The following is a 23,196-nucleotide window of genomic DNA, read 5'->3' on the forward strand; positions in this document are numbered from 1 at the left end:
ACGGCTACTTACTAATGTCCAATGCGGCTTTCGTCGCCGCCGCTCCGCTGTTGACCACCTTGTGACCTTGTCGACATTCATCATGAACAACTTTTTGCGAAGGCGCCAAACGGTAGCCGCGTTCTTCGACTTGGAGAAGGCTTATGATACCTGTTGGAGAGGAGGTACCCTCCGCACTATGCACAGGTGGGGCCTACTCGGTCGCCTGCCCCTTTTTATTGATTCCATTTTAACGGATCGAAAGTTCAGGGTACGTGTGGGTTCCGTATTGTCCGACGTCTTCCTCCAGGAGAACGGAGTGCCTCAGGCATCCGTCTTGAGCGTAGCCCTTTTTGCCATCGCGATCAATCCAATTATGGATTGCATTCCACCTAATGTCTCAGGCTCTCTCTTTGTCGATGACTTCGCGATCTACTGCAGTGCCCAGAGAACATGCCTCCTGGAGCGCTGCCTTCAGCATTGTCTAGATAGCCTCTACTCATGGAGCGTGGCAAATGGCTTCCGGTTCTCTGAAGAGAAGACGGTTTGTATCAACTTTTGGCGATATAAAGCGTTCCTTCCGCCATCCTTACATCTCGGTCCCGTTGTTCTCCCATTCGTGGAGACAACTAAGTTTCTAGGGCTCACGTTGGACAGGAAACTGTGTTGGTCTCCACATGTCTCTTATTTGGCGGCCCGTTGTACACATTCCCTTAATGTCCTCAGAGTTCTTAGCGGTTCATCTTGGGGAGCGGATCGCACTGTCCTGCTTCGCTTGTATCGGTCCATAGTCCGATCGAAGCTGGATTATGGGAGCTTCGTCTACTCGTCCGCTCGGCCATCTCTCTTACGCCGGCTCAACTCCATCCACCATCGGGGGATACGTCTTGCGACCGGAGCCTTCTACACTAGTCCTGTCGAGAGTCTTTACGCTGAAGCTGCCGAGTTACCATTGACCTACCGGCGCGACGTACTGCTGTGTCGGTATGCCTGCCGGCTGTTGTCTATGCCCGACCACCCCTCTTACAAGTCCTTCTTCGCCGATTCTCTCGACCGTCAGTATGGGTTGTATGTGTCTGCCCTGCTGCCCCCCGGAGTCCGCTTCCGTCGCCCGCTTCGACAATTGTATTTTGCCCTCCCTACTACCTTCAGAGAGGGTGAGAGCCCGACACCACCTTGGCTCCAGGCTCCGGTTCATATTTATCTCGACCTCAGCTCACTACCGAAGGAGGGTACTCCGGCTGCAGTGTATTGCTCACGGTTTGTCGAACTTCATGCTCGACTTGCCGGTCACACCTTTATTTACACCGATGGCTCCAAAACTGACGATGGTGTCGGCTGTGCCTTTGTCGTCGGGGCCGCCACCTTTAAATACCGGCTCCTCGACCAATGTTCCAGCTTTACGGCCGAGCTTTTTGATCTCCATCAGGCCGTTCAGTATGCCCGCCGCCACCGCCATTCATCGTATTTACTCTGTTCTGACTCACTCAGTGCTCTTCAGAGCCTCGGAGTTCCCTATCCGGTCCATCCCTTGATTCAACGGATACAGCAGTCCCTCCATTCTTTCGCTGATAATGGTGGTTCTGTCCACTTTCTGTGGGTTCCCGGACGTGGGAGTGCCTGGGAATGAGGCTGCGGATGCTGCAGCCAAGGCTGCAGTCCTCCTGCCTCGACCAGCCATTGTGTCCCCTCATCTGACGTTCGTGGGGATGTATGTAAGAGGCTTGTGTCGTTGTGGTGGGATGCTTGGTCATCCCTCCAAGGAAACAAGCTCCGGGCAGTAAAACCGCTCCCAACTGCTTGGACAACATCCTCCCGACCATCTCGGCGCGAGGAGGTCCTTCTGACCAGGTTGCGGATTGGGCATTGCCCGTTTAGCCACCGCTACCTGCTCTCCGGTGACGCAGCCCCGCAGTGCCCTTGTGGTCAGGCATTAACAGTGCGCCATGTTTTATTGTCGTGTCCCCGTTTTAGTCAATTTCGTGTTGTCCTGTCCCTGCCATCTACTTTACCGGATGTTTTAGCTGATGACGCTCGAGCAGCTGCTCGTATTCTGCGTTTTATAACTTTAACTGGCTTGTCCAAAGACATTTAACCTTTTTACTTATTTTATCTGCATCATTGTCAGGTCCTTCTGGTGTCCCCCCCATCCCCTTGAGTTTTACCAGATTCCATGTGCTCTACCAACAGTGGCTGGGCGCTAATGACCTCAGCAGTTGAGCGCCCTTAAACCCAACCAAAAAAAACAGCCGGCCGGAGTGGCCGTGTGGTTCTAGGCGCTACAGTCTGGAGCCGCGGGACCGCTACGGTCGCAGGTTCGAATCCTGCCTCGGGCATGGATGTGTGTGATGTCCTTAGGTTAGTTAGGTTTAAGTAGTTCTAAGTTCTAGGGGACTGATGACCTCAGAAATTGAGTCCCATAGTGCTAAGAGCCATTTTTAGCCCCCCCCCCCCCCCCCCCCACACACACACACACAATTTTCTCGAAGTTGGCAAACCGAAGTAGACGGTAGTGGACAGAAACTCATCAGTATGCAATTCCTACAGAGGATTTCTCTCATTCTTGCCTGTGCACGAACTCTCGCGTGACGTAAGAGCTGTGATTGAAGACGAGACCGTTGTAAGATAAGCTCCCGCAAGTCAAGAGAAGCGAGCAGTTTGCTCCGACTCCAGGTCGGACTGCTTATCTGCTTCCTGTGTCTGCAGGAAGGCAGTTCCTCTCTCTTCTTTCTTAGCCAGGCGGCTTTTTCCGGGCAGATCCCTGTATTCATTTGACAGCTCCAGCTCCACCTTTCGTTCTCTCTTCTGCACCAGTTCTTCTCGAGAGATAAACCACGAGATGTTCCACAGGTAAAATACTACTCACTTCCCGCAAACGACTGACAAGTTTATTCTTCTTATTCGCGTAGGTACTTAAATTGTCGGCTTAAACACTAATCTTGAGACGTAATTTCGTTCCGACACAGAAGGAATTTCTCAAACTTACTTAAAAAAATAGTTAACAAATGGTTGTGTTCAGTGAAATGGTTTCAAGTGAGAGGGATGTTAAAAGCATCTCCGAATCTGGAATGGGGACAAAAATTCGGACCACACTTTCAGTAATCATAGGAATTGAAAAGCTTAGTAATGTCCACGTCGTCTTGTCGTTCTCATACCCACTTTGTCGAAGGCAGCTTAAAGCTCCATCGATGTAGGCAAGTAGCACACAAGCTTTCCGTTTGGATTACTAGATACGACGGCCGAAAATATGTTGGATGTAAGAATTTATGTATTCCAGGATTACATTTTCGTCGAATAAATGGAGACTTTTTGACGCATTAAATACTGTCGGCAAAAGATTTATGCAGTAATCTGCTAACAAATGAGAAAATTCTATACATAAATATTCGCTTAGTTTCTCTGATTTGTTGTTATATTTTTACAATATGGAACTAATACAATAAAAATTTGTCACTTTGTTTCATTAATACTGTATTACATTGTAACAATTGTAAATAATTACAACTTTACATTATTAAAATTTAATTTTCCTTGTTAAATGGGTTATTACGTTTTTATTTGTTATATTATCACATTTGCATTATCAAATCTGTTATCCGTTACTGTGCTATTACGATCTTATTTTTATGCTCTCACTGTTTATCAAGAGGGTATATCAGTAGCAAACCTTATCTTCCCCTGAGTGAATGTTAGTGGTGTAACAATAAGGGAACGCTAAAACTGTTTTAATGACAACCGTAGGTTAGCCATTTTTTATTCCACAGTTGATTACATTACTAGTCATTTCCGGCCTGTGGCAGTCTTAACTGGAGAATCTGCAGTAATACCTAAAAATTAAATTGTTTGCAGGAAATGAAAGAAGTCTTACAAAAAGGATCGAAAGTGAATTCCGAAAGTGAATTACCTTTTTCATTGCTATAACTATCTCATGGAATTATGTTGCCGCAAGTTGAAACGAACCTGATAACATTACTTAATAAATACGAACAGATCTTGCACTCGACAGTACATTTCGTCAAAAATCTTCGTTTCGAAACTTACGTTTCTCCTCTTTGAATATGCTAACACGAAATTTTCCGAAGCAGCTTTCCAGAAGCTGTGCCTAGTGCCTGTGTGCATATTCTGCAAGGCTAATCAGGGCACCCGTCGTCGCATTCGGCTGCGTATTGCAGCGGCATAAATGCATTCCTGAACAGTCCTGGAATCGGCTTCTGACGCAAGATCTGCTTTGGGCCAGGATCTTTCCTAGGAATATTTACATCGGCGAGATGCTGAACCATAACCTTTCCTTCCTGTATTCCTACATTCCTTCTGGCGTGCTGAATAATCACAATTTCTTCGTCCTCTCTACTTTCATATCTAGCATCTGGCTAATGAATTTTTAAGTTATACCCTCCTTTCACTCGGGCTAACGTGTAAACGGGTGCGACACTGTTTGTCCTCTAAAAAAAAACCGACCACCTCAAAATCACTGTGTATCTTAAATGACAACTCTTTTGAATAATGTCCGTTTCAGTCGAAATTACTGCAAGCCATTGGCTGTTCCTTACATCTTTTGTAGTAAGCGTTAATTAGGAATTACACTTTTTTGTGCTGAAGTCGTTCTCGGATTTAATACCCCCTCAAGGAATTGCTGCCAATTGACACAGCTCGTACACCACGTGCCTTGTGAATCGACACATCTCTTTTGTTGGTGTTTGGTTAAGTTATTGGCCATGGTTTCTGGAGGTGCAGAGTTTCAGATTTCCATGTGGGCATCCAGGTTCACGTTTTCTGTGGTTTCCTTAAATAATTTACTGAGAACGCCTGTAAACTACATTCAACAAGGCCATGGGTAATTCGTTTTGTCACCCGTCTGACAAGACTGATGACTTTGAAGGGACGTAAAATTCTCTTCTTTCTTGAACTTGTTACAATTTCCGTCTTTGAGGCTAAAACTAAAAACATTCATTGAATGTTGAAGCAAGTAAAGACAGAGATTAGAACGGTGATATCTCCTCAGTTTCTTTCCTAGCATTTATACGTCGCAGAGGGAACCAGCTGTGCCCATGTTTTGGAACAATTATTATTTAATCTTTGACGCCAGATAGCGTCCCCGTCGCCACAATCTTAAGTTTGAAGTAAGGGAGTGAATTCGCCGGCGCCACCTGTCGGTGAACACTGGACTCGCATTCGGGAGGCCGACGGTTCAATCCCGCGTCCGGCCATCCTGATTTAGGTTTTCCGTGATTTCCCTAAATCGCTCCAGGCAAATGCCGGGATGGTTCCTTTGAAAGGGCACGGCCGACTTCCTTCCCTAATCCGATGAGACCGATGGCCTCGCTGTCTGGTCTCTCCCCACAGAAACAATCACCTGTCCGTGAATTGTGCAAATTTTGTTCTACGTGTTAACTGTTCGTGTATCGTTGTTCGGAGATTGGGAATTACCCCTGTATTTCCCTAAATGAGCTTGAAAAATCGTCTAAACCCACAATGATGCTGGCTTGCGCACCAGACCATCCGTCGTTAACGCCGCGCAGAATTGTTCAGTCTGGCTAACCTCCCCGTCTTGCAAGCTAGCGCGTCGGGTGTTAAGCTACACGAGCTGGTCAGTGGTGATGAACACAAGGAGACCGCGTCTACTTATCACCGATTTCGTCTAGATTTAAGACAAACACAAGGCAAGAACAGAAGTGAAAGTGACGAAGGTGGAAGCTCCAGACGGCCAAGCGCTAGAGAAACAGCGTTTTTGGCGTGGGTTGGACAACGCACGAGCCATTTCTCAGTACGTTAGCGCAATTTCCAGGCAGTGGTTGGATAGTTCAAATGGTTCTGAGCACTATGGGACTTAACAGCTGAGGTCATCAGCCCCCTAGAACTTAGAACTACTTAAACCTAACTAACCTAAGGACATCACACACATCCATGCCCGAGGCAGGATTCGAACCTGCGACCGTAGCGGTCGCGCGGTTCCAGACTGCAGCGCCTAGAACCGCTCGGCCACTCTGGCCGGCGCAGTGGTTGGAGCAGTGGAAAGATGACAGAACGGTAATCGAAGGGTCATGTGATCGGGACCTCATGTCGAAACATTTTTGATGACAAATTTTTACATTGCTCATGCTGAAAACAAACCGGAATATGAAAAAAGTAACACGCCTCTGCAGCGCAGTACGTTATAACTCTCCATGTAAGATTATTGCAAATAGTTTACATATGCCTACAAGAGTATTGGCTCTGTCGAACAGAATTAAAAACAACGGTGAATGAGTAGGCAGCAAAATAAAGGAATGTCATTACTTCGTCGAAATCTAGGAAACATAAAACAGGCTTACATAATTTTTTTTTAACTGACGTGATGAATCCCTATATGCAGCAGAACAGATTCCTTCTGTTAACCGACTCGTGGGGGAAAACAAATACACAATTATACGACGAGATTTTTCGTGATAAATAAGGACTGCCATAGTGCAATATTAAAGTAATTTCTGCCTAAGGCACTGCACCAGTGCAACCCTGGATGTACATTTTAATCGTCGGGTAAGAAATTTCACCAAACAGCTTCAAAACTGCTTGTACCTCATCGAAAGAGAAAAAGAAATCGTATCCCGAGAAGACGGCGTTCGAAGTACAGCACATTGTGCATCACCTGCTATCCACGCCAATATTCGGAGAAATGACGCATTAAACTTGGTTTGCTGCGAAACTGTGCGATGAATGCGAATCTTTTATGAATGTAGACCAAGTTTGTTTTTCTACAGAACCACTTAATTGTAAAAATGTGGCTTTTACAACGTGTTGTAGATGCCTCGTTTTTACGATGAATTTCACCCCAGAACGTGCAGATCATTAACTGTAAAGTAAAACACCTAATTTTACAAAAAGTTCTCGTGTGCATCTCAGAATCTCTTCCTGGAAATTTACTTCGCATCCAGACTTTTTCTTTGTCGTAACTTTTCATGTCGTTTATAAAAATATTAATCAGCACAATACAGTGAACATTATTTTGGTTTAAAACGTAAAAATTACAGAAAAATGTTCTAATATGGACTCGACCCTGCGGTCCTTAGATTATCGTTCTGTAATCTTTCCGCTGCACCAATCGCTGCCTGGAAAGTACGCTAACATAAATGGCTTGTGGATCGCCCGACCCGCGCCGACCTGCTATTTTCTCTAAACGCTTGGCCACCTGAAGCTCCCACTTCTAACATTCACATCTGGTCAAGCTCTGTAAATACCATAAATTATATGAATATGTGGTGTCTGTTCTTTCGGACATTTTCGAAAGAACTAATACCACGTGGAATCTGCAGCTGTGATACATATTATGTAAAATGAAGATGGAGGGGGGGGGGGGGGGGGGAGAGGAAAGAAACGGGAGGGAACTACTGATGTAGGCGCATCCGCAATTAATGCGGAATCAGCAGCAGCTAGTGAAAACAGTTGTCGAGCCGCTATTCGGACTCGGGATCTCCTGCTTATTATGCAGTTGCATTAACCACTGCACCGCCCGGACACAGTCCGCGGAATTGTGATAAGCGATATCTCAGCATGCCTCTCGGCCGACACACACACACAGCTCTGTCTAGGGAGAGCTTTACACACACATTCCTCACAGCACCACCTATCCGCAATCTCCGTCCATGTCCTCTATGCTCGCTACTTTGAGATTCCGCAGGTCGACAAACGTAATTGTGCATCTACACTGAAGATAATAGATTCATTGCCCATCGACATGGACGGGGACAGCAGATAGGTGGCTCTAGGTGGAGGCGTGCCGAGATAAATACTGTGTCCGGATGGAGGTGTGGTTAATGCAACTGCCTAGCAAGCAGGAGATCCCGGTATGGAAACCATGTCCAGCACACATTTTCACTCATCTCCGCTGATTCCGTATAGTCCAGATGTAGCTGACATCAGTAGTTCCTCCTCTTCCCTTTCCTTTCTCCCCCCTCCACATTCAATTTACATAACAAACACCATAAATTTGGACGAAATGTGTCATGACGAGTAGCGCAGTCCCCGTCTCAGTATTAAATAAATTGCTCCCGACATCGGCATTAAATTTTGTTCAGTCTGTTGAATACGGTGCGGATCGAAATTTGTGGCGTCCACATGTAACAGTCACCACCTTCGATATTCACTTTGCTACTTGTCGCTCCGACAACGAACTAATATTGCGATAAGCCACTCTCCATTGCAGGAGTTGCTGGCACGGGTGAGAATGATGTGGATAAAATCTCCGATTTAATTTGGCCGGTGTCTATCGATTCCGAATTGCTCGTTCAGAGGAGCAGGCGGCGCAGGCTGGGGGCTGATAAGCCGCAGGTTTTGCCGCCAGTGAGGCGACACTGGCACCACCCCGGAGGCGTCTCGATTGCACTCCAGTCCAGCCCGCGAGGATCCCGGAGAGTAGGGGTGGGAAGAACACGCCGCGGCCCCCCTGATTTCCTTGTTGTCACCACAAGGCTTTCTGGAGGGGCGGCCTGCTGATTGGGGCAGTCGTAAAGGAAATCGATGGCGCCGTCTGACAGCCAGTTACTTCGCGTGCGGCCTGCCACGACACGGCACGCTCACGCCATTGTACGACGCTCTGGCGTGCCCGGCGCGTGCTGGCTCCGAGTAGTGTGCGTTGCACCCTCAGGCTTCACTAAGCCGGCGTTCCCGTTGTTGGCGCAAGTGTCACGTCCCCCGCAGACTTCCGCCTTTGTTACATTCCTTAAAGGTGAGGTAGAGAAGTGAATATCAGCTGTTTCACGAATGTGAAAATTTCCTCGCGTTAATAAGCGATATGAAATTGGGTGATCACCCAAAACCAGTATTTGGGAAGCCAAACGGAAGACTTGGATTTGTTGGAAAGATAAAGCATAAAATGCAGAGCGTTTGTGAAGGAAAGAGTATACAAGTCGCTAGTACAAATTCCAAAATACAGTTCCGTGTTTGGAGTCCTTTAGAAGTAAGCATGATACCAGACATCGAAAGAATTTAGACTCTGTGGTATCACATACACTAAGTGGTCAAAAGTATCCGGACACCCAGCTGAAAATGACTTAAAAGTTCGTGGCGCCCTCTATCGGTAATGCTGGAATTAAATATGGTGTTGGCCCACCCTCAGCCTTGATGACAGCTTCCACTCTCGCAGGCATACGTTCAATGAGGTGCTGGAAGGTTTCTTGGGAAGTGGCAGTCCATTCTTCACGGAGTGCTGCACTGAGTAGAGGCATAGATGTAGATTGGTGAGGCCTGGCACGCAGTCGGCGTTCCAAAACATCCCAAAGCTGTTCTGTAGGGTTCAGTTCAGAACTCCGTGGAGGCCAGTCCATTACAGGGGTGTTAATGTCGCGTGATCACTCCGCCACAGGGCGTGCATAATGAACAGGTGCTCAATCGTATTGAAATATGCAGTCGCCATCCCCGAATTGCTCTTTAACAGTGGGAAGCAAGAAGACGCTTAAAACATCAGTGTAGGCCTGTGCTGTGACAGTATCACGCAAAACAACAAGGGGTGCAAGCCCACTCCATGAAAAACACGACCACACCATAACACCGCCGCCTCAGAGTTTTACTGTAGGCACTAAACACGCTAGCAGATGATGTTCACCGGTCATTCGCCATACCCACACCCTGGCATCGGATTACCACATTGTGTACCGTGATTCGTCATCCCACACAACGTTTTTCCACTATTGAATCGTCCAGTTTTTACGCTCGTTACACCTAGCGAGGAGTCGTTTGGCATTTACCGATGTGATGTGTGGCTTATGAGCAGCCGCTCGACCATGAAATCCAAGTTTCCTCATCTCCCGCCTAACTGTCATAGTACTTCCAGTGGATCCTGATGTAGTTTGGAATTCCTGTGTGGTCTGCCTATTACACATGACTACCCTCTTAAACTGTCGGCGGTCAGTCAACAGACGAGGTAAGCTTTTGTGCTGAACGTGTCCCTTCACGTTTCCACTTCACTATCACATCGGAAATGTGGACCTAGGGATGTTTAGCAGTGTGGAAATCTGGCGTCCAGTCGTATGACACAAGTGACACTCAATCACCTGACCACGTGCGAAGCCCGTGACTTCTGCGGAGCGCCCCATTCTGCTATCTCACGATGTCTGACTACTGAGGTCGCTGATACGGAGTACCTGGCAGTAGCGGGGCAGCACAGCATACGAAAAACGTATGTTTTTGATCACATAGTGCATCAGCACCAGCCCACAGGCGTCAAAGCTGCCAGTGGAACTGGAAGTTTCCGTCAGACGCCCAATGGTGCATGCCTGCTGAGCTATGCCTACACTGGATCTGGACTAAGAGCACCCTCTCCCGTCGCAATATAGGACGGCCGGCGGCAACCACACAGCCCACTTGCACTTGGAGTCTCTTCGCAACGTGATTCTGTACAGATGCAGCCTAGCCGCGGCCCCGACAACGTCGTTTGTGCTTTAGTGCGGAGGGACTCATCCGTTTTTGACAGTGAGAGCTGGACTTACTTCTTGCTGCGTTATTTCCAATGATAAAAGTTCTTACGATCGTGGCATGTTGGTATAACCCATATGAAAATGTAAAAGAAATTATTGGGGAATTTGAAGCAGAACTCTTGGAAGAAATGACGACGATGTCCTGTCAAAACCATATTGTGTAAATTTAGAAAACCCATACTTGAAAGAGACTGTGCGACCATTCTGCTGCCACCATTGTATCAGACATCGTGAGACTGTCATTAAACGTTAATGTGTAAGCGAGAAAAAGTTTAGAAAAGGTTCGAAATTATCTTTAAAATTTGCTGGAAGTCGCTAAGTACTCTCATTATTAAACACTGGATGAGTATATCCAGGGTAATTTCCGCAGTGCAGGATTCCAGTTGCAGCTTGTCTATCTAAAGGCTTTGAGGAGCAACAAAAGTATGAATTTAAATGTGTCGTGTAAATCTGCTCGAATTTAGAAATTAAAATGCCGTGATCTACTCCTTAATACGTATAAACTTAGGTTAAAGGTTTAGCACGGTGAGAAAAGCATTACAGTAAGATACTGTGTATGTACTGAAGCAGCGTATTTCATTGTACGCAAATACACTGACGATATTAATCCATTATTGGGGAATGAGAATACTTAGCGATTTCCAACAAACTTGACACACAATATGAAATCCCATTAGAATAGAAACTTTCTCTCGTTGATTTCCCCCCCCCCTTTTTCCTGGTTCCCTCTCCCACAAAATGACGAAATGGAAAAAGTTTCACTTACTACATTTTCGCTGTTCACACAATAAAACTTCAGCATTAGCCTTGATATTTTAATTTATTAATATTTTACTCCTAAATCTATTTGTAACACATTTTTCAGACGGTATCCACATACAGCACTCTATGAGCTTGCAAAATATTCACGAGATAGGGCGTCATAAACATTGAGAAGCGTCAAAACTGGCTTTTGCTTTAAACGCAGTGGAAATTACCCAGGATATACTCATCCACTGTTTGATAATGAGAGCACTTAGCAACTTCCAACAAGTTTAAAAGATAATTTCAAACCTTTTCCGAACTTTTCCTCGCTTACACATTAACGCGAATGAGATGTGGCAGCAGGTCCTCGCACGAGCTTCCTCGAATATGTTTTCCTGATTTACGGAACAAGAAAAAAGTCTCCCTTTTAAACTCTACATTTTTATCTCCCAGGCATCTCTACTACACATTTTCGTGGACTGTACAGCCCTGTTACGACCCTAGCAGTTCGTCTGCGAATTCGTTCGGTGCCCGTTGTCAAACTTGCTTAATAAGGACTCCAAACGCTGAAACAGTGCGCAACAAGTGGTCATACCAGTGTCTTGAACGGGGTTTCCTTTGTAGCTGCACCACACTTTTGCAGCACCCTTCTAACAAATCCAAGTCTTCTGTTTGTCGCCGGCCGGAGTGGCCGAGCGGTTCTAGGCGCTACAGTCTGGAACCGCGCGACCGCTACGGTTGCAGGTTCGAATCCTGCCTCGGGCATGGATGTGTGTGACGTCCTTAGGTTAGTTAGGTTTAAGTAGTTCTAACTTCTAGGGGACTGATGACCATAGCAGTTAAGTCACTTAGTGCTCAGAGCCATTTGAACCATTTTTTTCTTCTGTTTGTCTTCACTGATTTAACGTGCTCGTCCAGCTTCATGTCGCCACTCAACATTATCCCTAAATATTTAATCCGACGGTATGTGACTTGCGCCAGGTGTTTTCCACTCATCTTGTGAACGGATACTGTCAGAATCTCTATCTTAGTAGGCATTATTTCGCTCACCACTTTGACACAGGACGAGGTGGCGGTGTGGTAAGACACTGGACTCTTTTACTTTTTATTATTCTGATGATGGAAGCTTGACATCCGAAACGCGTCAATCTTAGTGTTTTACACTATAAACAAGTGGTTGAGCCGATATATTTTTTTAACATTGACATTCACAACCACGACCACTCATCCAGTATAGATAAAATGAAAACACTGGACTCTGTTTCGGAAGCATCGGCTGTTCCAGTTCCCGTATGGCCATTTAAATTTAGGTTTTCTATGATTTCCATAAATCACTTCACCCTTTAAGTGACAATGTTTTGTCCCACAGAACAAGGTAATACATGGCAGTATCTACTCTTCAAGAATACTAATCAATAAAACTGCTAAATTTATAGTGCATTACTAAGTCCACCATGAGTTACGGGGTGGCAAATATTCATACCAATGAACCACAAGCACAAAAGCAGTGCCGAAGAAGTTTGATAAAAATCTGCGGAAAAATAGCAATAACTTCTGTTGTTGTTCATATGCCTTCAAGAGTAAGACGTTTCTCAAAATACTGGTGTTAGCAAGCAACTTTAGACAATTCACACAAATCCATATTTAGAGCGATCACGGTATCAGTCAGTTTCACGAGTTTCATAAAGTGCTTCTCAGAGCACCGACCTTAGCTGCCGCATGTGTACTAGACGATTCAGCTACAGCTTCACTTGACACAATGTTACCCGGATTACCATGAGTTACCAGAGTAGTGTTTGAAACTGTAGAAAGGATAACTACATCATCTGCATCAGTCGCCTCAGACTTCTGAAGCTTCTGCTTGCTCTTCTGTAAGCTCTTCCCAGCAGTACATTACACGAGCGGCCATAATTTCATCTGCCTTGGGACTATGCCACCTCCATGAAATCCTTCTTTATACGTGTTCATCAATATCCGCATTATCCTCTAACTATAGAAACTAACTACAAACTACTATATAATATCCCTATTACATTAAAGTATGTGCAAAACTGTTTTCGCCATGTTCCGTGTTTTCAATAACCATCCTCAGGGTGCACTGTCACCGAAAATAATTTATATCGGCTACTGATATTTTCGAGATAATATTACCTGCAATGTTTGAAGAAACATTTCACAGCGGATAATCAGTAAAACGGGATGTAGCTAGAAACTGAATTCACGACCGTATCTTCGCTTGGCGTGGACGAAAACTAGCTGTGAATATGCCTACAAACGACTCTCGTATTGATTTTATGCTTTATAATTTAGGAAATATTACTGTGAATTGACCTTCATATTTTTATCAGGTGAGCAAATTCACAGGTTATAAATGCTAGCCGAACACACAACCAGCTCAAATGCCGTAGGTAAATATTCATATCACTCACTTGTCTGTTGATATCTCAAAATTATCGATTTAGAAGCATAAAAAATAGTATTCGTACTTATCAGAGAAGCTATTGTGAATATATTAATACAAATTCAATCGATTAATTATAGGAAATAAAGTAATTAACTACATTTATGATATTTACTTAAAGGCCGGTATGGTTCCTTTGAAAAGACACAGCCGGTGCCTTGCAACGTTCTTCCTTAATCCAAGCTTGCCGCTGTCGCTAATGACCTGGGCGCTGACGAGAGGTTAAATCCAAACCTTCCTTCAGTGTTTCACAAGCACACCCGGAACATAACACTGTTTTGCAGATAGAAAATCATACAGCTTGCCTGGAAGCGCGTGGAAAACCACCTGAAAATATTAGCTATTCGGTCAGCATAAATGTAAATACTGTTTCATTGCAAACGAACAGACCACGTGACCTGCCCGAGAGAACTGGCTCTGGGAGAGCGAAGTGACTGCAGCTGTTAACTTTCGATTGTTTGTTTGCCCAGAGTATTCTAGGCATAACATTGTGAAGCCCATATTTTCCTCCCCTTCAGAGGAAAAGTGAAGACAGCGCCAGAAAGAGTTCGAAAAATATATTTGACCGACCAGAGTAATCTCGCGCTAAGAGTAAAGAAACTGAACGCTAAAGTGTCTAATCGATCTTGATGAGGCAAGATAAGTAAGACACGAGAAAAAAGCATCTGTCTTACAGCAAGTACTTCTGCTTGATGTTTCCATGGATAAGTAGCAGCAGGTAGCTCACTGAAACATGGATATCTTTTCTGTAACAGTTGCCTTGAAATTTTCGACATTTGATTCGCAAGAGGACGCAACTGATGTTCTGAGTTTTTAATAGGTATACTTAAACTGATTCATCGTAACACAGCCATATAGTTGACGATTTTCGAAGATTTCTTTCATTAATTCCACCACATTAACTCACTTAGATAGATGTAATATTTTTTAATGAGCAACGTCACTCTTATCTAATCGGTTATTCTCCACCTTACTGAACTGTGTGTCACCTTATGTCTTGCCTAATGGCAAGCGAAACCCCCCTTGAAAATATGCGGCACAGTGATAAAGACAATGTAACGTTCAGGCTGTATTGAGCTCCAAACCGAACTCTGAACTTTCTTACAAGCTTTGAACGTGTTAGATAATCTTTTGGGACATGAAACACAAATAATGCAAGAGCGAAGGAAACCTATTTCTGTGACATTCTTTCCAGTGTGTGGTTGCCACTGCAATCAAATGTAATTGAAGAAGCAAAATTGTTTCCTTCGTAAAATGTTGCACAGCTCGTCATCTCCAGGACTGTCTTTTGATACCAGTGAATTTCAGTCTTAGAGCTCAAGTCATAATATTAATTTTCTATCGTTCACTGAAATTAACTTTTTAAATCACAACATTTTTGTCGTGTGTCTGTAATTATATTTATTACGTCCACTACGACAGTTTCGGCATTCGAGCCAGTTTAAACTGCAATGTCGAAATTGCAGTACTTAACATAATAAACAATTACAATGAAATGGCGAAAACATTTCATTTTAAAACTTTTGGAGCACATTGCTCCCCAGTAAAGAAAAGATCGTAAAATTCGCTGGTTTTCTCTATTCTAGCCATTGTAAAGTTCACAATTCGTTTTTAAAAGTTTGTCCTATATTCACTTTACACGCAAAACCTACACTGCACAGTTCTGGAGGAAAGGGGCCTTGTGCGGCTGACCCGAAATATCGCGCGCGCGCGCGCGCGCGCGCTTGTGTGTGTGTGTGTGTGTGTGTGTGTGTGTGTGTGTGTGTGTGTGTGTGTGTTTGCTTGTTTCGTGCGACTGCTGCGGTCGCAGGTTCGAATCCTGCCTCGGGCATGGATGTGTGTGATGTCCTTAGGTTAGTTAGGTTTAAGTAGTTCTAAGTTCTAGGGGACTGATGACCACAGCAGTTGAGTCCCATAGTGCTCAGAGCCATTTGAACCATTTTGTTTGCTTGTTTGTTTGGTTGCTCCGTTTGAGATACAAAATCTGCACTTGATGTACCTCGCTCTAGTTATGGGATAGATGAATGCGATAAACCTCTAAAAACCTCGAGGCGCTACCAAGCCAGGATACCAAACGGCTGACAACATATTTGCTTCACTGTAAAAGTAGTGTACGTTCTTAAATAAGTAAAGCACAATTTACACGACAGCGATGTTGTGAGCAGAGTTCTTCGAGTGCACAGTATCGGCAAAATGCTGGGGCTACCTCAAGGAAGTGGCAGAATTGCGAGCGAGATGGCAAGATTTTCCAAACCACATTTCGTCGCGGCTGTTCGCCGAAGCAGCCGGAGTAGTTTGTCAGGCTACGGAGACCCGTTCCGCTGAGAACAGCTGAAGAGCTTCCAGAAACTTCAGAGGAGAAATAAGCGCAGGGCTGCAATAAAAGCGCCATAGCTGCTCCCCTTTGTGTTCGAATTTGCTGCTGGCAATCAGCAATAAGAAGAAATCTCAAAAGGAAGTCGTTGAAGTCGACAGTAAACGGTCGTTCGCTTTCCAGACCCACAGAAATAGCTCTTCAGATGAGACAAAATTGTTTGGCATTAGCAACAGCGCGTGCTGATGCGAATTATGCACGCAATTGCAAAAAGAAAAAAAAATACTTGCACCACACTTCTGCAGTGTAGCCACTGGCCTACTTGAAAGCGGTGCTGAGGATTGTGGGGATACAACGTATATGCTTTCAGAAATTACCGGTCTATGAAAAGTATGGTGAAGTAATTTTTGTTACTTGCACCCACTGACAACGAAACAGGTTTAATAGACAGTCCCCCGCGCTATTTCATCAATCGTCTGGACCAGAACCATATGTTCTGTCCCTCGTATAGCACCTAATACCACTTCCTTTTCGCTCATTCGGTTTTGTTTGTTTAGTCCCCAATTTGAGTCTACGACGAAAAAAATGTGATGTCAACAAAAACGGATTTCGTAGGTTTCTTCGGCACATATGTCAGTAAGTTAAAAAAAATTTGAATACAGAAGAATTCGTCCATAAATTTTACACATTCGACAATTACCACAAAAACATAAAAGTGATAGAAATAAAACGCTCAGCTACTTCGTCAGGACTGTTCTTTGTAGCTGCTTTAACGTGCGGTGAAAATGGTAAATCGAGAAACTCAAAAATGGTTCTGAGCACTATGGGACTTAACATCTGAGGTCATCAGTCCCCTAGAACTTAGAACTACTTAAATCTAACCAACCTAAGGACATCACACACTTCCATGCCCGAGGCAGGATTCGAACCTGCGACCGTAGAGGTCGCTTGGTTCCAGACTGTAGCGCCTAGAACCGCTCGGCCACCCCGGCCGGCAATCGAGAAACTGTTTGACTTTAAACACGTGTAAATTATAGTGGAATTAATGAAATGGTGCGTCGTCTTTAAGATTGTTTAATTAAATAACCTACATCTCTGCAGTAAAACTTTTTCCATCTTCTGCACCTGTTTGAGAGAGACAATTCTTTCCTTCAAAAATGTATTTTCGCTAGCGGGTGTCAATGGGGAAAAAAATTGCTTGAGCTATGTTTTGCAGTTACTAGTATAATCCAGCTTGTGCACGGAAAGTCCGTTTGTTTCATGAGGTACCTAAAATGTTTTCACTTCTACAGAGATCTAAAACGCAGAAAAAAATTGTTGCATGACAAGCCCGTCCACACGCAAGACTTTTGGGAGAAGCAGTATTTATTGCCCTGAACGTCAATATTGAAAAGATTATAGTTTGCATTTGAACACAAAAATCTTACTTTCACTTTCCACTGACAGGTTCTTTTCCCTCCCCCTTTGCTTACAAACTGATCTTACTTAAAGTAAGTAAATCTGGCATAGCATTCATTCTACAGTAGTATCTTTAATAGTTCTAGAATTTTTGTGATCGTCCCAGTATGCGTACAGTTTCAGTCTTAAGGTTGCAAATACACATTTACAATGTACAGACCTAGCCAGCGATGTGCTGTTTATATAGTTTAGCCTAAGGAAATTTCGTGGGAAAGTAAAGGTCTGTAGTTTCACGATCACTGTAGCACGGTCGTTAAGACACTGGCTTGACCCTTGCTCGGATGGACCAGGATAAAAATCGTTATCTAACCGTTCTCTGTGCTGCCCCTAAATCTTTTAAGACTGACTACAGAACGGATACTTCAATAAGACCACTACCGTTTTAATTTCCTAGCGTTGTCCAGTCCTTATGTAATAACGACGCCGTCTAGACGTAAAATTCTAACTTTTTTGCTAAACGAGAAACTTCAATGGGTGGCTTTGCGGAGAAGTGTCAAACTAAAAGGCCAAGGGATTCATCGCACATTGTGCTCCTATTTTTCACTCAATGTAACTTCTAGTGACAGTGTTTTATGAATTTGGAAAGAAATAAAGTTGCACCATGGGTTGGATACATCGTTAAGCCTTATCTCCCACGGTAAATGGTTGGGTTTCTCGATTCCCAACTAGGAAGTAATAAGACTACTCCCATCCCACTATTTTCTGTCCTTGCTTCCACAATCGTTATTTAATAACAATCCAGGCCGAAAATATTGTTCTTCCTAAAATAACAATTGCAGTAAGATCACGACTAACATTGTTAGCAATATACGCGAAATAATCTTGTCTTACCTCTATGCCAGAGAAAACAACATTGCAAATACAGTAGTTTTTTCCAAGTATAAGGTAATATAATTTTAAGGAACAGATGCTCGTCCATAACGAAGCACATAAAATAATTGTTCCATTTAGTTCGCGCCGGCCGAAGTGGCCGACCGGCTCTAGGCGCTACAGTCTGGAACCGCGCCACCGCTACGGTCGCAGGTTCGAATCCTGCCTCGGGCAAGGATGTGTGTGATGTCCTTAGGTTAGTTAGGTTTAAGTATTTCTTAGTTCTAGGGGACTGATGACCTCAGAAGTCAAGTCCCATAGTGCTCAGAGCCATTTGAACCATTTTTGTTGTGACTGCTCATACTGACAGCAGCGTTATTGTTGTGTTGCAGACTACCCCATCTGGAACTACGATGGCAGCTCAACGTACCAGTCCGAGGGGCACAACTCCGACCTGTACCTGCACCCGGTAGCTGTGTACAAGGATCCGTTCCGGCCCGGTGCAGAAAACGTGCTTGTGCTCTGCGACACCTATAAGCCGAACAAGGAACCCACAGGTTAGTTGCCCACCGCCGTCTGCAGGCAACTGCCGCGGGACATTAAAAGTATCTCTTCTGTGCTGTCTGCAGCTCGTGCTGCCTCTGGATCACGGGGTCCCGGGTTCGATTCCCGGCCGGGTCGGGGATTTTCTCCGCTCGGGGACTGGGTGTTGTTGTCCGCATCATTACATCATCATTCGTGAAAGTGGCGAGTCTAAACTGTATAAAGATTGGGAATTTGTACGGGCGCTGATGACCGCGCAGTTGAGCGCCCCACGAATTAAACAGCATCATAATAATATCATCATTATTACCATTTTCTGCGCTCTGTGCGATGATTAAGGTGGAACGTAAAGAGATGACGGTATGAATCATTGCGAAGGAAAATCTCACACACAAGTGTGTGTACTATTCCCCCGACATAACAGCAGTTTGAAACTGATAGGAAAGGAAACTGCGCGACTAGTAGTAAAACATCTTCCTTACTCGATTGTGTTTTGTTGTTAATTTGCCTTTACACGTAAGTCCGACGGAAAAGAACAGGATGGAAACGTTTGAGATACAGCGTAATATGATGAGACTGAAAATTAAATGGACTGAGACGAAATGTCGTGGTTCGCCACACAATCCGCAAGAAAAGAAATCTGTGGCGAACACTAATTAGGGGGAGGATAGGATGGCAGGACATGTGCTGAGACGCCAGGGAATGACTTCCATGGTACTCATACATACATACATACATACATACATACATGAAACTGAAGACGTAAAGTGCAGGTGCCACTTTGAGATGGAGAGATTGGCATAGGAGAGGAAATTTTCATAGGCAGTCAACCGATTACACAAAAAGAAAAAATAGTGCAGCTACGTGTAAACTCCTCTAGCCACCGTAAGGTGTATAGCGGAGGGTACTCTGGCCCATTTAGTACACAGAGCAAGTGAAATGAAATGACTGTTTTCGGTATCCCCCCCATATCTCTCTTATCTTAATCTCATGATCATGAGAATACCGGCTCTCTAAATATACCCAACAGGGTTACTCAAAAACGTTGTCTTTCTTCCCAAAACTGCCATTTAAACGCCACGAGGATCTCTGTTACACAGTTGTATGCCTGTTAGATCACTGCAGCACATCTGATGTCTGCTGTCATGCTTACGTGGTATAGACCCAATCACCGAAGCAGTATTTGAGGGTCGGTTGCATTAGCTTTTTGCGACAACAATGCTTTGCTGTTGATAACGGCACTGTCAGCGTACAATCTGAAAGTGCTCCGACTCTGATAGGTCATTGACGCACTCGTATACTAAGAAATCTGAAGGGTTCTATTATGCTTCCATGGGACACACCGGAACACACTTCAGTTTCTGTTCAACATTCTCCGTCCAGTATAACGTCCTACCAGTTAAAAAGTCTTAAAAGCCAATCACACACTTGTGAAATACAGGGTGAGCTACGGTATTTTTGGTTATGTCATCATGGTATTTCGGCAAACACTTTCGCAAATCTGGAAAGATTCCATCTTCCGTTCAGACCCGATATCTTAGACACAACCTGCATCTGCTGTTTGTGTCACATGTTTCCTAAACCCTTGTTGATTCTTTGGGAAGTACATTCCTCCAGTAGGTCATAGATGATGATATAGGATCTGCAAGAGGCAAGAGCTTATAACCTTTTGTGAACAGTCACCGGCAGCTCTGCAACTCCGGTAGCAAGTGTGCTCCTAATCAGAACTAGTATTCACATTCGCTGACGTACGCAGCATCCCTTATTTACGCTTTCCGTCTGCAACTTCGTCCTTAACCATCGAGTAACCTTGATGGCTGTGAAACAACACTGCAGTGTTCAGTCCAATTCCCACGGTGGGAAGCTGTGACTCTGGTTGTGAGGACTGTCTATCAACTCATATTGTTTCACTGCATACCTGCCCTTGAGATCAAAATGATTTCTTCAGAGTACTCTGGTAACAGATCCTGCAGGATTTGCACCACAGTGATCTCGTGAAGTGATATCTTCGGTAGCTTTACTAATGAGTTGGAAGCGCACCACGCGCTAAGTGCACTATCAACAGAAAAGCCGCTCCCGACGATACACCCATCACCGCGCGACTGACTGATCCTTAAGGTGGTAAACATGCCGGCCACCGTAAATTTCAAGTAACTGTACTTGGCAAACTGTTCACAACGCAGCGTATAAATACATATTGATTCCCTTCCGAATAGGCTATATTTTTAGCAATTAACGGATGCAAGTTTCCTGTTATCGCTTCTGCCTGTTAAGATGGATCTTCCGGATTCCATTCCCAGTGCCATTTTTGTAAGGTGGAAATCTGTTATGTAGTGCCCTCAGCTTCGTGAGGCTAACTGGGATGTTATTGAATTTAAAGGTGCTAACATCGACACACAGTTCACTGAAGTTGGTGTGATTATCGAGTCTTGTTCCGCGCTCTGATCACAATGGAAGGCAGCGAAAGGTTAATCAGATGAAACACTACGTATCTATATCAAAGATATTTATTATTAGCATTCAGCAAATTTAACGACAAAAAACGTACTTTGGGACGGTCCAAACAAGTGATCTCGTATACTGTGATGTGTTAGCTTGCAAAGGGTCGCAAAGGAACTACTAAGAAATTTAGTCTTTCACAACACTGCGGATATGTTTGGTATTTATCTCAGGAAGTGGGTGGATGATTTGATCATAAGGAACATCTTCATTTTTCTGTCTGCTGGCAGCCAACTTTTGGTACTGAAAATTTCTTAAATCACCAGGTTTGGAACGGCTTTTATATTCTCGAGCGCCACTTTGGTTTCAGAGGCTAGTAAGCTACACACAGTGCGGATTGTATCTACTATGTCACGAGATACATTGGTCATGTGTTCTCCCGATATTACCTAAGAAGACACCACTCTTGTAGACAAGGTCTGGTTGCACTTGACCTGAAATTATATAGCTGGCGGAGGAAATTTTCACCACCTATATTTAGTCGTCCAGGCTGAGAGAGATGCTGTGGTGAAAAGATTCCTAATTACCAGATCTCACGCGAATGTCCCGAGTTAAATTTCAAACATACTTGCAGTGTTTGAGGAAGTATGTAACACTGCAGGTGGTAATCTGTCAGCCGGATGGTTAAGTTAAGCTCCAGGGTTCACTGACTTCGCCTTGTCTTATCGCCATCAACAATATATAACTTAATGATGGAAAGGTGCCATTTCCCGCGAGGACTCCATTTAGGTTGTTCAGCTTACAGCCAGTAGTGCCCTACAATGCAAACTGAAGTCCCAGCTAGGCACCGTCTACATAGATACTCCGCAAGCCACTCTGTATCACTACTAGCAATTTCCTTTCCTGTTCCGCTCACAATTACAGTGAGGGGAAAAACGACTGCCTATACCCCTCCATATGAGCCTTCACTTCTCGTATCTTATCTTCGTGGTCCTTACGCGCAGTGTGTTGGCAACAGTTGAATCGTTCGGCAGTCAGCTTGATGCCAGTTCTCTAATCTTCTCAATAACGGTTCTCGAAAAGAACGTCGCCTTCCCTCCAGAGATTCCCATTTGAGTTCCCGAAGCATCTCCGTAACACCTGTTTTTCGAACCTACCGATAAGATTTCTAGCTGCCCCCCTCTGAATTGCTTCGATGTCTTCCTTCAATCCGATCTGATACGGATCCCAAACACTACAGCACTACTCACGAATATGTCGTATTAGCGTCCTATATGCGGTCTCCTTTACAGGTCAACCGCTCTTTCCTAAAATTCTCCCAATAAACCGAAATCGGCCATTAGCCTTCGCTTACCACCGTTCTCACTTGCTCGTTCCATGTCGCTGTTCAACGCTGCGCCCAGATATTTAAACGACTTGACTGTGACAAGCAGGACACGAGTAATATCCCAACGTTACAGGTTCCTTCTTTCTACTCACCCGCATTAACTTAAATTTTTCCACATTTAGAGCTAGCTGCCATTCATCGCATCAACTGGAGATTTTATCAGAGCCGTCTTGTCTTCCTAAAGTCACTCAACTTCGACACCTTATCGTACACCACACCACCATCATCAAACAACCGCAGTTTGCTGCCACCTTGCCCGCCAGATCACTTAAGTAAACAGAGAACAGCAGCTTCCCAACCCCAGTTCCTTGGGGCACTCCTGACGATGCCTCTCTCATTGTGTCAACACATGACAAGACAGCTGTAGGTAGCAATGCATATTTATTGCACATTCGGACTCAACGCACAAAAATACCTTGGCTTTACCAAAAGCTTTTTTTTGTTCGTGGCAGATGGCGCTGCAGTCGATAAAGTTTGCGGAGTTTACTAATAAGAACAGACTCATTTGATGCTGCTTCATATTATCGATAAATATGTAAATATTTGATATTAAGGTTAATTTAGTTTTGCAAGTGTGATTGTGGAGTAATTTTTTTTAAATTTAAAAGTCTGG

General features: G+C 44.4%; 1 protein-coding gene across 4 annotated transcripts in view; it reads left to right on the forward strand.

Moving 5' to 3' along the window:
- LOC126484308 (glutamine synthetase 2 cytoplasmic) overlaps positions 1 to 23,196 on the forward strand; it is a 444,933-nt gene that overhangs the window by 414,098 nt on the left and 7,639 nt on the right. For all 4 annotated transcript variants that reach the window (XM_050107746.1, XM_050107755.1, XM_050107770.1 and 1 more), the window contains exon 3: positions 18,607 to 18,771. In XM_050107746.1, coding sequence (XP_049963703.1) covers positions 18,607 to 18,771 — 165 coding nt within the window. The remainder of the gene's footprint in view (positions 1 to 18,606; positions 18,772 to 23,196) is intronic.

This window comes from Schistocerca serialis, chromosome 1, assembly GCF_023864345.2.
Source record: "Schistocerca serialis cubense isolate TAMUIC-IGC-003099 chromosome 1, iqSchSeri2.2, whole genome shotgun sequence".
NCBI lineage: Eukaryota > Metazoa > Arthropoda > Insecta > Orthoptera > Acrididae > Schistocerca > Schistocerca serialis.